The following is a 15,840-nucleotide window of genomic DNA, read 5'->3' as shown; positions in this document are numbered from 1 at the left end:
GTTGCAACAATCAGGATAAGCACAAGTAATTACTACTTTGAGTAGCCGTCGTACCCACTGTGTAAACAATGAGTGACGTATACGCGCAACAGATCATTTCCGTCTATGCGTTTACTATGCCAAAGCACGTTGACTCGTCATGCGCCGGCTATTGTGAACATTCTTAGGACAGTTGGACATTGTGGTGGAACAGAGGTAAAAAATGAGATATATATACTCTTCAGTGTCTTGCACAGACCAGTTGTTTCATGTCTTAAGACCTCAGTGTGTCGTCACGAGTCACAGGGTTTAATTTGGTTTTGTCTGTGTATGTTTTTTGATTCTTAAACCCGTGGATCCCGTTGACTGCCATTATATGACTGGCAGACTAAAAAAAAAAATCTTTGTTTGTTTTTTCATTTTAATTTTTGGGTGAATTATCCCTTTAACATCACTGATATTTCCTATAGAACTTGTTTGGACCCTACTCTTAAGTAGGAGCTAATATATTTCCCCCAAACGGAGTTCTTAGAACAAAATACATTCCTAGTTCCTGCAGTGCAAACACGCCAAAAAGCGTGAACTTCCGCCAATAGTTCTAGGGACTGTGAAAAGGTTCCTCTGGTGTGAAAGCCCCTTATTTTGACATTTAGATTACTTTTGCCATCATCCAACACTCACTTATATTGATATTAATATTTTACTTATTAATATTTTAATGACTATTAAATGCAATATTTTGTAAATCTCAATCAAATTTTTATACTGTAACATATATAACATTATACTTAAATTAAAGGGGGTGTCTAATGCTATTTCATGCATTCTGACTTATTTACACTGTTAAAGTCCCCATGAAATCAAAATGAAAGTTGTTGTTTTTTTGTTTTTGTTTTTTTAGTATGAATATGTTAGCCTTAGCCTAACTGTAAAAAGTTAAAAAGTCTCTCACTTGCACCAATTTGAATAAAAAATTTTGATTCAAAATTTTTCACCTGCACTTTGGCTTCTCATCAAACTTTCTGTCCAATCAAATGCTCTCTAGAATCCAAAGCGTCCCGCCCCATCCACTATAAATAGATATTAAAGCAGCGGCTGAGATCGGTCACTTGTTCAAAGTGTTATTTTCTGTATGACGTCATAAAGGGCGGAATTTCTTGTGCTTCAGCAGGAAGAGCGCACACACATATCAAGCAGAGTGAAAACAAGAGCACGCCCATCAGCGTTCTTCATTTGGGTTACACAAGTCGTCAGGATCAAATATGTATGGCTGGATTTTTGTTGCCGTTTTATGTCAGGGTCACAGCTTGCCTTCTAAATGAAAGAGCCAATCGCTGATTGGTAAAGTCATTGCGTCACTGCAGCAGCCGTTAGAAGCTATGATTCTCATAGAAACCTGAGGCTAGCGCATTGGCTGAGCACATTGGCTGGTCTAGCCTGAAAAATAAGCTTTTTAAACGCTATTTGAGCATAAGAAACAACATTTCATGGGCCAGTTCATTTTCAGACTTTGTTGCTGATTGGAACTTGTAATTTAATTGGGAGTTCAGCGAGCAATTTTTGAGATTTCAGGATTCCCCCATTCATTTAGATAGGACTGCCCGGAAGCGTTGCAAATATCACTGCAGAGTGAACAGACTTTTCTTTGAAAGGGGTTTTGTCGCTTCACATGCTTATGACTCTAGCTCCGCCCTCGACACGCCTCCAGGACCTCGACTGTTTTCTTAGTGAAGCTTTATATCTTTCATTTATAAATCTGATAAAACTAAAAACGCTTCGGAGATATGAAGAATGCAATACTAGTCTGTAGATACTCAAGATTAACATGAGATTGAGATTGGCAGAAACTGTGTTTTGTCCAGTTTAACTTTTATCATAAATCCATCACTAAACAGAACTCACTAAAAATCTTCCCCTGCACTGTAGCTTTTAAATCAAACTTAGTGTCATGAAACACGTTAAGTTTTGTCAGTGTTCTATGATCAAATGTTATGATTTCAAACACATATTTTAAGTCTGATGCACTCAACTCATTATATGGAGAAGAATATTCTTTATGAAAAAAGTTTCCTGTTGTGTTCCACAGGAGAAAGTCATACAGGTTTGGAAAGAGATGAGATAATTGGAGAGAGAGGGAGTTTTCATTTTTTGAAAAAAAAAAAAAAAAAAATCACACACAAAACCTATCCTAACTGTGACCATGTCACAGTAACTTTTCTTTTTTTTTTTTGTAAGTGATGTGTGGTCTTAAAAGGCCACGCTGTTATGTTTCTTTACTTCCTGATGTTTTTACTCGTACAGCAACTGCAGGACTGTAGGTGATGCTGTGTGAAGCAGGCGTACCCGTGACCCAGACGATGACGAATCCACAGACAGGTTCTAATATTAGCCTACTCAGATTTCACTGGCAGGGCTGAACCTGCACCTGAATGCACATAAATCATTTTTTTTTTTTTTTCATCCCTCAGTAGGCTTCACGCTTATGAATATGAAATAAGAACCAACATGTCTCTGAATTTTTATATATATATATGTATATGTATGTATATGTATATGTGTATATACATATATATATGTGTATATATGTGTGTGTGTGTGTGTGTGTGTGTATATATATATATATTTTTTTTTTTTTTTTTTTTTTTTTAACCAGCCCTTAATAATAGAAGAGTGTGTTTTTTTTTTTTTTTTTTTTTTTTTTTTTTTTTTTTTTTTTTTTTTTTTTTTTTTTAGTTTTTGTTTTGTTTTTAATTAAGGTTCTCTGTTCTCATTAGTAAGCCAGGCTTCTGGCAGGTCTGTTTTTTAATGTTTCTTAAGAAAAAAACACATCTGTGTCACCTTCCTAATTATTCCTTCCAGTGCATTTAAAATGTTAAAAAAGAAAACGGGATGATGGATGAAAACAGGGCTGTGAGAAAGTACAGCAGTATAATCTGTTGAACACTATGTACTTCTGTCCCTCACAGCCTCATTTTCATTCCTGCCAAAAAAATGACTAAGATCTATGTACAGACTTCTAGTGTATATACAGGCTATTGTATCACACCCTTCTGTATTTCATTATCTCTCACCAAGAGTGCTGCGTTTTTATGATGCTGTCGAGTTATAAGCCGTAACTTGGAATGCACAGTATTTACATGATACAATATTAATTATCAGCTGATATTAGCATAAAAAAAGATTATTTAGGTGAATACATCATAGTTTACAATATTACATACATTTAAACTCATTTAACAAACATTTAAGACACAAAAAATGTAACATCTCAAAGTAGCATTTTAGTTTTTAGTGTATTCAGGCGTTCTCTGTAATCGCTTTTTACCGAAATAGCGCTAATTCTTGTGCTGGTGTTTCACTGAAATCTGAGCCGGTGAAGGGCTGCTGTTTGCTGGTGTAACTGCAAATTTCAGACCGCGGCCTTGCATTTCACTCGTAGCGGAAAGATGCCGTGACTGACTCCAAAATCTGCCCTTAAACGAATAGTACTGACATTAGAGAACATATTTTAATACCAAACTAAATTAAACTATACAATAAAGAATAAAATCCATTTATTTTATGCAAGGAAAAAGGTGTTTCCATCCTGTGAAACAACCGCTGCTGACGCAGCTGACTGACATCTCGTCCTTGCGTTGCGTTGTGTAGAATAATAGTTTACAACACAGTAAAGACTTTATAAATGAAATAAAATTTATACAAACCTTTATTTCGCTGAAGAAGTGCACCAAATCGGCACGCTGAGAACCTGTCTCTCCTGTAGAGGACTCAAAAAGCCTGCTGTAAGTCAGCAGCTTGGCTATTTCATTACAGACCGGCTCAACCCAGCACCCAACACTCTTAAAAATAAAGGTGTTTCACAATGCCATAGAAGAACCTTTTTTGTCTAAATGGTTCCGTAAAAAAAACCTTTAGCATCTGAAGAAACTTTCTGTCTCACAAAAGGTTCTTTGTGGTGAAAGAAGGTTCTTCAGATTATAAAAAGGTAAGAAAGAGACTTTGACTGAATGGTTCTTTGTGGAACCAAAAATGGTTCTTCTATGGCATTGCTGTGAAGATCCTTTTAAAGCACCTTTATTTTTAAGAGTCTAGAAAAAATAACCCAGCGTTAAATGACCCAGCAGCTGAGTTACAGAAAAAAATACCTAGCACCTGGGTAAAAATATTAAAAATAACCCAATAAAATTACCCAACGGGCTAAACTCAGCATTTGGGTAAAAAAAATAACCCAGCATTTTTTTTTTTTTTTTTTTTTTTTTTTTTTTTTTTTAAGAGTCTATCTATATTTAAATTTATTTCTTCTTTCAAGAATTTTAATATTAGCCTTTTATTAGTTATTAGTGGTGAAAATAATATCAGCTTATGTGTTTCAGCCAGAATTGTAATATTGGTGCATTTCTAGTTGTAACTTTTAAAAATGCTTTTAGCACCATTCCTTTGCAAGAACCCATTCTTGAACAGGTCTTTACTCATTCTGAGCTCTTGGTAAGTGTGGTGTGGTTAGACATGTTGCCTGCAGTAGCAAATAGGTTTTTTGTTTCCGCTTCAAAAATTGCACCTTATTGCAGATTTTTTTTTTTTTTTCCCCATGCATGAGACAGAGTGCATGATTGGATATTTTTTAATAGTTAATCACATCACGCTAATATGTTAGTTTCCCTAAAACAAATAACTGTCAATGTTTTCTTGCTTTAAAAATTTTGCCACCTGCATGCTGAAAATTTAAAAGCCAAATGCTGCAGCACTTCCGTTCACTTGTCTCATTTAAGCATCCTGACAAACACCTGTCATCTGCTTGGCTTCCTCTGACAGACTTGTGTATTTTCCTGCTGCATGTCACAGACTAAGCTGGCAGTGCCCTGACCCACGTTGGCTGTGACAGAAACAGAGATGTGCTGAATTAATGATACGTCGCTTGCCAGGATGTTCCCGCTGTTCACGTCATAGGTCCTTATTGGATTTTTTTTCAAACCAATATATATCAAAGCGAACTTGGACTCATTCATCCTCTTGACATTTGCATAAAAATAACTTGAAAAAAAGTAAAAAAAAAAAGACTTTGATCCAGGGTCTGATCACAGAATAACTGCTATGAATTGGTGTAGGTGCTGAGGCATTCTGTGATCTCTGCTGTTTATTGATGTCCAGTTTCAGTGTAACAGTCAGTGGTTTCCCACTTTGTCTCTGCGTCATCCCCTGACGCTCTATTAAAAACTCGATAGTCGGTGCTGTTTTAAAACAGCAGGGATGCTGATGTGTGTCTTCTCTCTTTGCAGCTGTTGAAAACAGGTTCATGTGTGATATTACCTTTGAATAGTGAGCTTATAGCAATAAACATTGATGTATTGGGAAAATAAATGAGGCCAGTTGTTGTCACTTTGTGTTTGGAGGCTGAACTGCATCATCAACAAACAAACTGGTTGGGCTTCCCCTGGAAAGGGATTATTTTATATTCTGTATCTACATGTATGCTTCTATTTTTATTTTTATTTTTTTAGAAAAACAAAACATTAAATGTGGCAGAGTGGCCTTGATGCTTTATTTGCTGTTATTTGTGCATTCGTGTCTGTAATTCACCTTCTGAGCAACAGCATTGATTGGATATTTTCCTCAAGTAGCGTATGAAATAGAGAAATTTAAGTGTCTGGCAGTGTTTGAGTAAGAATTTGTTGGTGTTCCTTGAACTCCTGTGATAAGGACACTCAAAACCAAGACATTTTTCGAGAGGAAGAGACACGAAGAACTTCTTGTTCTCTGATCAACAAAAAGAAATGGCAGCTTTTAAAGTTCACACTGACACTGTATGTGTCCTGCTGTATTGCATATTGTAGAAATGCCTAGTTTAACTTAAATGTAACTTTGTTTGGCAGCAGATTTCTTTTTTTCTTTGTGTGAGCTGAATTTTTTTTTGGCAATCTTCCTGCACTAGTGTCATTAGTTGGATCTGCAACCCAGAAGGGAAGGAGGTTGAAACAAAACCTGGAAATGGGACACCTCAGCAATGTTGACGCACTCACACACACACATAGGCACACAAACAATACACAGGTATACACACACACTCACAGTCTCTCTGTTCTATCCAAAAAAAAAAAAAAAGGGCGGTAAGACATTATTGCCGTCACTGTGTATGCATTTCTATATTTTAGGGTCTTGTTACAGACCCCTTAGTAGATAGATGGACAGAGCATATGTAATGCTCACATTTAAAAAAACATTTAATGTAATCATTACTGGTGTAACATCAAGTCATATTTTGATGTTACTTAAAAAAACAATTCAAATTTGAGCTGTTTTATAATTAACTTAATGTACTTTTGTTTAACACATTTTCATGTTGTTGTTTTTTCCCACAAAATTTGTGATGAGACAAAAGCTGATGAAAGCCCCAGAAATAACACTATAAATCCTCAAGCAGTCATGGACCCCTGCTGAATGTCTAAGCTTCAAAGAACAGCGGTGTATTTTTGTTGTGTTGTACATGTGCTCAAAACACATTATCTATTGTGCTAACAGGGACATGTTCAAATCTGACCTTTATGTCTCAATCTCATCCCACCACACCCTCTGTCCACTTTCCTGTCTCCTCTCTATTGTCCTCTTAAAAAAAAAAAAAAAAAAAAAAAAATCATATATCTTTAGTCATGAAAGTATGTGTATGTTTGTAAATACTTTCCTAAAAGATATTAGAATTGACCTCTGTCGCCCCAGAAGAAATTTTTCTTCATTATTTTAAAGGCACAATGTGTAAGATATAGTAACAATGTGTTACACTAGTTAAAATTGCTAGATTTAAACATTCTTTGAAACATTTTGGATGAAGTACAAAACTCAGCAAAATATATAAACCGTTCTAGTGGTTTTTGGATATTTAAAAAAAATTATATATATATATTTCAATTGCATTTAAAGGCACAATATGTATGTTTTTGCCGCAAAAGGGTGGATATTCAGCCCCACCATGCTTCATACTACAGTGACCTTAAGTCTTTAATACAGTGGCACATCCATGGACGTGATTTCTGCCCGAGACCCATCGGATTGTACCGGTTGATTCCACACTCAATCACAGCGTCATCAAACCATGCCTCTGGTTCTTGTTCGTTTTGAATATCCACCCTTTTGCGGCAAAAACATACATATTGTGCCTTTAAATGCAATTGAAAAGCATCAATCTAATGTGTTTACTGAAAGAGTAAAAGTGTTTGTATTGACTTTCCTGGATGTTAAAGTGAACTCAAAACATGTTTAGTTCCCATTCACACTGGTGTTTTAGGATGCCAAACAATTTGAAAATAAATAAATAAATAAATAATAATAATAATAATAATGATAATAATGCATTTTATCAGTGCCTTTCATAACACTCAAATACACTTTACATCAAGCTTAGACATCAAATTAAACATTATAACATATAATAGAAGAACAACAAAAACGCATGTATATGAATTTTATAAATGTTGATATGTGTATGCTAATGTAGGGCCCTATGAAATCCGTTTCATTTTTTTTCCTGATTTTTCCCAATTCCAAAAGTTTATTTTTCCCAAATTTTGTGGTTTCCATTAATTTTCTGGATGGTGTTTTTAATGGTTTCATTAAATTTTAATAATCAAAAGCATTTTTAAGTAATTGATTTAAAAAAAATAATTATTTATTTATTTATTTTCAGAAATACTCTTCACATTTTTATTGTAAGCATTCCTTAACAAATAATGTTTTAATATTAATTTTATTACTAGTAGTAGTATCGTTACATTAAGTAAAATATATTTCTGTCACAGTTTCTTCAAGTTAAATCTAACCTTTAAGAATACCTATGAATACCTTTAAGTTTCTGTTTATATATGAACTGATGATCTTTTTTTCTCAAAAGAAACAGTAAAATACTTATGAAGTGACTCTCAAAGCAGTTCTAGAGATTATGTGTTCATGTACTCGTATATTAAGGCGACAGAGGCTGAAAACACTGCAAGCGTCACGCACGCTTCAGTTTGTGTGTATTAAACAAAACTGAGCGTCTGCGGCATTCATTCACAAAGAAACACGCAGAACATGCGGGATTCATATTTAAATAATGTTTTTGTTGCTTAATATCCACAGAAATTAGTCCATGTTGTGTTTTGTTTTAAGTGAACTAGCCTACTTTTGATTTATTCATTCAAAACGTGTGGAAAATTCTGTGTTCTACTTCTGTAAATTCCATTTTTATGACCGGATTTCATGATTCCATCCGTGTTTTCCACATTGCTGAGATCATAATGTTGCTTTGTGTTGTCAGTGTTTTGTGACTGAACATACTAACAACTCAGTCTCAAGATTTATGTATTCTCGTGAACACATGCAAATACATTTTCTCCGCATCTTCATATGTGGGTTAAAGTTGACGGTGTCCCGTGACGTTTGTGTGATTAATCTTACTTCCTCTCTTTCTCTTTCTTCCTTTCACTGACCACTAGATTAAATGTTACATTTTGTCTCAGTAGGTTTTAATTAGCCCTATTATACAGCTGAATGAATTAATTGGTGCGTCTTTGTGTTCCTTCAGCCTCTCTGTTCCCCATCGAGATCTCTGCTGTGAGGAGAGACCATGAGTTTCTGGATCAGGACTCTCTCAAGGCATTATGCAGGTGAGAAACCATTGCATATTCACTTAAATATTAATTACAGCCCTTTAAAAATATTCCATCCTACACAATAATCCCTTCTGGCCTGAGTTTCACTCAGTACCTGACTGCACTATGGCATTTATGGGGGAATAACGCATGATAAACATTCATAAAGTAATGTGCTCATGACATACGTTTAATAATGTGAGTCACATGTCACAAGGGGGCATTCGTCATTTTCTATAGACTTTCAGTATCCTTTTCTAATCACCATGGCGACTGGCCGTTTGTGTCAGCAGGCCTTGCTATGCTTCATTGTTCTGTATGTTGCCTTTTTATTCTTAACTTTATTCTATTTCTTTTCACCCCTCAATGTGGAATAAGTGATTAAGTGACCGGTCACACCTGCAGAAGTCACGGTGGAGTGAATGGCCTTTTCTGAAAGATAAGGAGTAAACAGAGAGGGGGAAATTATATTTCCCAGGGTGCAACTGGTGTCACTGGTCCTAAGGCGATAGAAGAAGAGAGAGATGCAGATTGAATATACCATTTGTCCCACAGTGGCTTGTTACACACTGTATGCTTGGCTGCTAGCTACTGATAAAAAACATCAGGGTGGCTCGATATATTAAGAGAACTGAAACACACACACGCACACACGCACACACGCGCACAGCTGAATCTGAAATGCCATAACTCTAAATTGTATGCATGTCCGTAGTTATCTATATTTAAAGCTGTGAAGAAAATGAAGCTATGTTTGTGTGTCTCCTAGGGCCGATTGTTTAGATTCAATGCTAGTGTCAACACTAAACTGATATCTTACTTATAAACAGCCTCAGGCACCCGATGAAAGATACTAGAATATTTAATAGATTAAATAATTAAACTTTCATCATTCGAATTAATTTTGTGATCGTGTTAAGTCTTTTTAATTTAAAAAAGTAAAAGGAGAAGGCCATCAAATGACAGCTGCAAAAACTTCTGTTGTGTTATATTTATCCAAAGCTACTTATATTAACGATATACAATTCGTAAATACCATTCTGGTCACAGTGCAAGGTTCTCGTTTTAAAACATCTTCGATTCAGATTGCTCGTAAAAAGTCTTAAATGGCATAATAAAAATCTTAATTATATTTTAAGAGGTCTTAAATTTGGGCTTTGGAAAAAGGGGAATTGCATTACAGCCTAATGTGATGATTAAACTTCAAAAGGCAATTATTTAATTAAATACATCTGGGAACATTTCAAAGTGAAAAGAGTCACTGTTGCGCGTAATACAACCTTGCGGTTTCAGAGCAGTTTACGATCAATTTAATAGCGTGCGTTTGTGACAAGCAATTGTTTATGATCTGTCACTGTTACTTTATGGACTTTATGTAATATGTGACCCTGGACTACAAAACCAGTCTTAAGTCGCTGGGGTATATTTGTAGCAATAGCCAAAAATACATTGTATGGGTCAAAATTATAGATTTTTCTTTTATGCCAAAAATCATTAGGAAATTAAGTAAAGATCATGTTCCATGAAGATATTTTGTAAATTTCCTACTGTAAATATATCAAAACTTAATTTTTGATTAGTAATATGCATTGCTAAGAACTTAATTTGGACAACTTCAAAGGAGATTTTCTCAATATTTTGATTTTTTTGCACCCTCAGATTCCACATACTGAAATAGTTGTATCTCAGCCAAATATTGTTCTATCCTAACAAACCATACATCAATGGAAAACTTATTTATTCAGCTTTCAGATGATGCATAAAGCTCAGTTTTGAAAAATTGACACTTACGACTGGTTTTGTGGTCCAGGGTCACATATATTGTAGATGGAGATAAAATATGCACTCTCATAACCATGTTTTTGAATGAGCAGCTGGAAGTAGTAAAACCTTCAAAATGTTGAGGCGTATTTCAGACTTGTTTAAAAGTCCTGCATTATGCATTAAGTATTTTTTCTGCATATTATTTGTATTTTGGTTATGCTGCATCATTTAATTTAATACAAACTTTCGTTTGTATCTGTCTGGGTTACCCTGCCACTGGAAGGAAAGGCAAACACCATTATTTGATGGTGCAAATTATCACACTGCTTATTATTGATACGTCGTATCAGCAATATCTGGTATCGCTTAACTTAAATCTAATGTCTCTTTGTATATCAGTACATAAACCAATTTCAATACATATGTACTGAATAAAACATGTGTTGAGATTGTGCCCCAGTCTGTTTAAAGAAGTAAAAGAATGTCAGATCCATGATTTTGATATTGTACATGTTTGTTTTGTATGGACATACAGTCTTAACCAACATTTATATTTTGAATACATGTTGAAGCAAAGTTTTTCCTGGTTGTTCACTCTTGCGACAGCAATATAAAAATCGATCTCCTTGTGCAGAATCACTTGTTTTGCTCTAAATGCATTCCGGCTGTCACACACCTGATGACCCTCTTGCATTAGTGAGATGATGAGCTCATCTGCTCGTCTTTCAGCCACAGCAGGTTACTAGTGCACTTAAAAATCTCAGACTGTCTCTCGATGAATTTGCTCCTTGCAGAGTCTGTCTCGCTGCTTGAGTGAATATGTCAGTGTGGCCATGTTAGCAAATAGCTTTAAGATCAACTAGACTGCCAAGTATACCTCATCAAAAATGCAGAGGTGAAATTTCATGCTGTCAGTCAGCTGTCTACTGGAAACCGCTATGAGCTTTATTCAGCTGGTACTTCAAGTGTATTTTTGCAAGGCATTTTCCTTGACTAAATATCTGTACTGCTGAGGCAGTGGCTGTCAAGAAAACATGTTTAAATTGGAGCTGTAGCCTAGTGGTTAGTGTTACATTTTGACCCAAAAATGAAAATTCTGTCATTAGTTACTCACCCTCATGTCGTCCCAAACTCGTAAGACCTTTGTTCATCTTTGGAACACAAATTAAGATATTTTTGATGAAGTCTGAGAGCATTCTGATCCTGCATAGACAGCAACACAACTACCACGTTCAAGGCCCAGAAAGGTGGTAAAGACATTGTTAAAATAGTCCATGTGACATCAGTGGTTCAAACATAATGTTATGAAGCTATGGAAATACTTCTGGTGTGCAAAGAAAACAAAGTAACTTTTTATTCAACAATTTCTTCTCTTCCATGTCAGTCTTGCGTTGTGGTACTGTTGTGAATGTGCATTGAAGACTGACATGAAAGAGGAGAAATTGTTGAAGTCGGTCAGAAAGCTCTCGGATTTTATCAAAAATCTGTGTTCCGATAATGAAGAAAGGTCTTACGGATTTGGAACGACATGAGGGTGAGTAATTAATGACAGAATTTAAATTTTTGGGCAAACTGTCCTTTTAAAAGATTTGGCTTTCAGTTTTAGATGATACTTGAGTTGAATTTTGGCGATTACTCGGGCAAAATGCAATCGAGGATTTAAAAAAAATCGAATACTCAAATAAAATCAAGGAATCGTTGCAGTCCTAGTATATATTTATTAAGATCTCGCGAGATCTCGTGACGAAATCCTTGTAAAACATTTTGCAGTATTTACATTAAGGCTGCACGATTAATTCTTAAAATATGGAGATCTCGATTCAGACACCCACGTGATCTTATTCCTTTATTAAAAACTGGGATTCTCAGTTTATCCAGAATCGTGACGCTCTTGTTTAAATGTTGTTTATTACTGCATAAAATTCATTAAAATGGAAGTTTAATTCATAAAGTTCAAAACGCACCTACATTTTTGCATTTTGTCTTTTTCAGTTGAATAAAAGACTATTTTCCCTATATATTTCATCATTGAGGATTTCTTAAGAAAAGTTTAAAAATCTCGTCTCGTCTCGTTCTCGTGAACCCAATCTCGTGTCTCATCTCGTCTCTTGGGATAAGTGTCTCTTCACACCCCTATTTATTATGGTTCTTTGCCCCCAAGAATTTCCTGTTCCCTCCCTTGTATCTCTTAAAACAGTCCTAAAAAGCCTTTGAATTGAAATTTTTGAATTCTGCAGATGACATACATTTTTACATTTGGCAGATACATTCAGACTACATTCAAGTCATACATTTTATCAGTTACATACATTCTCCGGGAATCAAACCCATGACCTTGGTGTTGCTAGCACCATGATTTTTGCTTGAGCTACAGGAAGTAAAAGAAATCTGAAAGGCGTAATCTCACGTTTTATTTATATCCTATTTTAAAGTTTTGGTTTGTTCCATATTCTTAATAATCTGAATTTTCTCTTTTTTTCTGAGAAAGAAGACAAGCAAGACAACAAAATAGCTAATTCTTTCAAAAAGGCAGACAAGCACACCAGCAAAATGACTAATGATGCACACAGCTAACAGTCTTTAAGTGTTTGCTTGCAAGCTTCTTGCTAGCCTATTGTTGGCACTCTGTAGCCTTATTGTCTTCCTACTGATTATTATTCACCAAGAGTAATTAGTTTAATATGTTCATGTGCACAAACTCTCAGATTCTTTTATTGTTTGTATCTCAAATGCCACCAAACACAGTCCCCTCTTGTGTTTTCTAGGATTAGTTTTGGTCTGTCATGCAGAAAAAGCAATATGTCCGACAGAAATCCTGTGCCTACTCGTGCCAAACGCTATGGTGTTATTATACGTGTTACTACTGTGAGCATTGGTGCAGATCGACTCCATCAGTCAAAATGGATGGTCGTTTATGCTTGTAGACGTTCATACTGGCTGGTGTGGACTGTATTTATCTTTGTCTCGCAATATGTGTACTTCAACTGTAATGAGTTTCTCAGCTAAATCATATGGGGACACTCACATACATGAATATTGGTCATCTTCTTACATATACACACATAAGAGGCGCAATGAGATCATGCAGGGCACATTGAATGCACTAATTAATCGAAAGGGCCAAACGCTCATGAACGCATCGTTTACTGTCGCGCTTCAGGGTCACTCACATCAACTGTAAACAGATTGATAATCAGATGATGACATGGTGATGAATGCCTCCTTAGCTCTAACAAAACTACTGTCATGTCAGAGCCAATCGGGCACAGATGGAGGGAGCGGCAGAGTCAAGTTCAAACCGTTCTAGAAAGGATACATGGGCTGATAGATTTATCACTCTGTCAAGTGTGACATTAATGCAATTCACTTGGGAGCATCAACAAGGCTCAGGCAACATCACGAAAAGCACACCCAAACAGAACTGAATGTGTTGAACTTGGTGGCTTTGTGGGTTAATATGTCTATATTTGCATCACTGTTTTACTTTGTGGTTTTGTCTTGATCACAAGAACATATAATTTGTACTTAAATTATGGTGTCATTCAGCTGACGATTTTACTTAATGTTACTAATAGTAATATAGTTGACTTCAATGGGGATCAGTGAGTTGAAGGTCCAAATTGATAGGACTCCAAATGGCCCAGCTGAGGAATAAGGACCTTATCTAACGAAACGATGGGTTTTCCAAAAAAAAAAAAAAACCTTTTCAGCTGAATAAAGATAGACATAAACATCTTTGATGACATGGGGGTGGGTGATTTGTCAGGATTTTTTTTTCTGGAAGTAAACTAATCCTATGCGAAATATGGTGGAAACCAGGGTCAGAAATTAACAAGGGTTTGTGGCAAAAAGCCACCAAAATGAACAAAAATGCCCCATAAATTCAAGACAAAGGGGCAAAAAATGCCCCTCCATAATTAAACAACGTATTAAGTCTGTTGTAATTAAAATTAAATCTGAAAATTAATGTAACATGTCAATAGATGCTTTCAACGGCAACAACATAAACAAAAGTTGCTGTGCATGCATGCTTTTGTGGCCCAAACATAACTTCCAGTAAACTTCCAGAACGTCCCTCTAAAGTTGATTATTTCTGATAACAAGCAAAATAAATAACAAGAAAGTTGCATTAGCTGTGCTCTCTTTACATAGTGGTGGTCCATGCTCGCCATCTCCCCTCGCAGACTTACACTGTATGTGTGACGGCACTTCCACTGGGAAATATATACATGTACAAGTTCACATCTACAACTCTGCTCTGCTAGTTTGCTATGTAAATCAGATGGGCTGAATGAAAAAACAAATTCATTCTCTGCCAGAAGGACGTGCTTTTAGAGTGGCAGAAATAGAGGTTTCCCCAGTAACTAGCCAGACTGATAAACAAACACGGACCAGAAGTTAACTTTGAGCCAGACGCATACGTTCGATGAAACAATCTATACATGGAATTATATTCAGATTCGCTCACACTGCATCAGATTGCTTTTATGTGCTGTTTTGTGCAGCGTTGAGCCTTATAACCAATAAAACACGTTCACTGGCCAGGCGCTTAGAATAGTCAGCGCTGAAAATGCCTGGAGCTGTTGATGAGTGCGCACGCTTGCGAAATTCCAGATATGATGCAGATATGATGTAAATAAAAGATTAATTTAATTATAAGTATAAATCAATTTAAGTATAAATTAATTCCAGGGGACAGATATTGCCCCTTAATGAAAAAGGTCATTTCTGACCCTGGTGGAAACACAGATCCAAAAAATAGATATCATATCTATAATCTATATATAGAGGTCAAATAATTTTTATTTTTTTCATGTTGTATTTTCAGTCATTTTAAATGTGTGATGTACTGATCAGCTAATACAAACTAATACAAAGGGTGCAAAATGAAGTATGTTTGTTAAATACTATATATATAAAAGTGATAGAAATGCATAATTTTCATAATTAAGGAGAGAGTCCATTTACACCTGGTAGTACTATACCAGATCACAACTTGTGAATTAATTTCATCGAAGTAGATGGTCTTTTGTGTGACCTATGCACATGTGTTCACTTGGCATATGTTATACAAAAATCTTACTGTTCTCCTGTGTTTGAGTGTGGATGCTGAAAATGATTTGTGAAGGGTTTTTTTTATTTTTTTTATTTATTTAAATTTTTTTTTTTTTTTTTTTCCAAATTTTAAAAGGTTATTTTCATGCTTAACTCAGACTAGTACCTTATGCCAACCCGCCCCACCAACCAAGAATATACAAGTAAATTTAATGTGAATTTAAATCCTACAGCACTCAAAATATGCTCTTCCTTGTGTTTATGTGTGTGTTTAGGAGGTTAACAACCCTGAACAAATGTGCTGCGATGAGCTTAGAGGTTCATTTCCAGTGTAAACAGGTAAACAAACAAACATGCCATCCACTTCTAATGTAATTATGTGATCTGATGTCTGCTGACAACTGCTCTTCCCTTGTCTGTTTTC

At 35.5% G+C, this 15,840-nt stretch overlaps 1 protein-coding gene across 5 annotated transcripts in view; it reads left to right on the top strand.

Annotated features, from left to right (window-relative positions):
- Positions 1-15,840, top strand: part of stard8 (StAR-related lipid transfer (START) domain containing 8) — a 64,884-nt gene that overhangs the window by 34,916 nt on the left and 14,128 nt on the right. For all 5 annotated transcript variants that reach the window (XM_051109492.1, XM_051109493.1, XM_051109491.1 and 2 more), the window contains 2 exons: positions 8,531-8,612; positions 15,692-15,755. In XM_051109492.1, coding sequence (XP_050965449.1) covers positions 8,531-8,612; positions 15,692-15,755 — 146 coding nt within the window. The remainder of the gene's footprint in view (positions 1-8,530; positions 8,613-15,691; positions 15,756-15,840) is intronic.

The sequence above is a fragment of the Labeo rohita genome, chromosome 5 (assembly GCF_022985175.1).
Source record: "Labeo rohita strain BAU-BD-2019 chromosome 5, IGBB_LRoh.1.0, whole genome shotgun sequence".
In the NCBI taxonomy this organism is placed as follows: Eukaryota; Metazoa; Chordata; class Actinopteri; order Cypriniformes; family Cyprinidae; genus Labeo; species Labeo rohita.
Note: the sequence above shows the minus strand (reverse complement) of the source record. Positions and strands in the feature narration are given on the sequence as shown.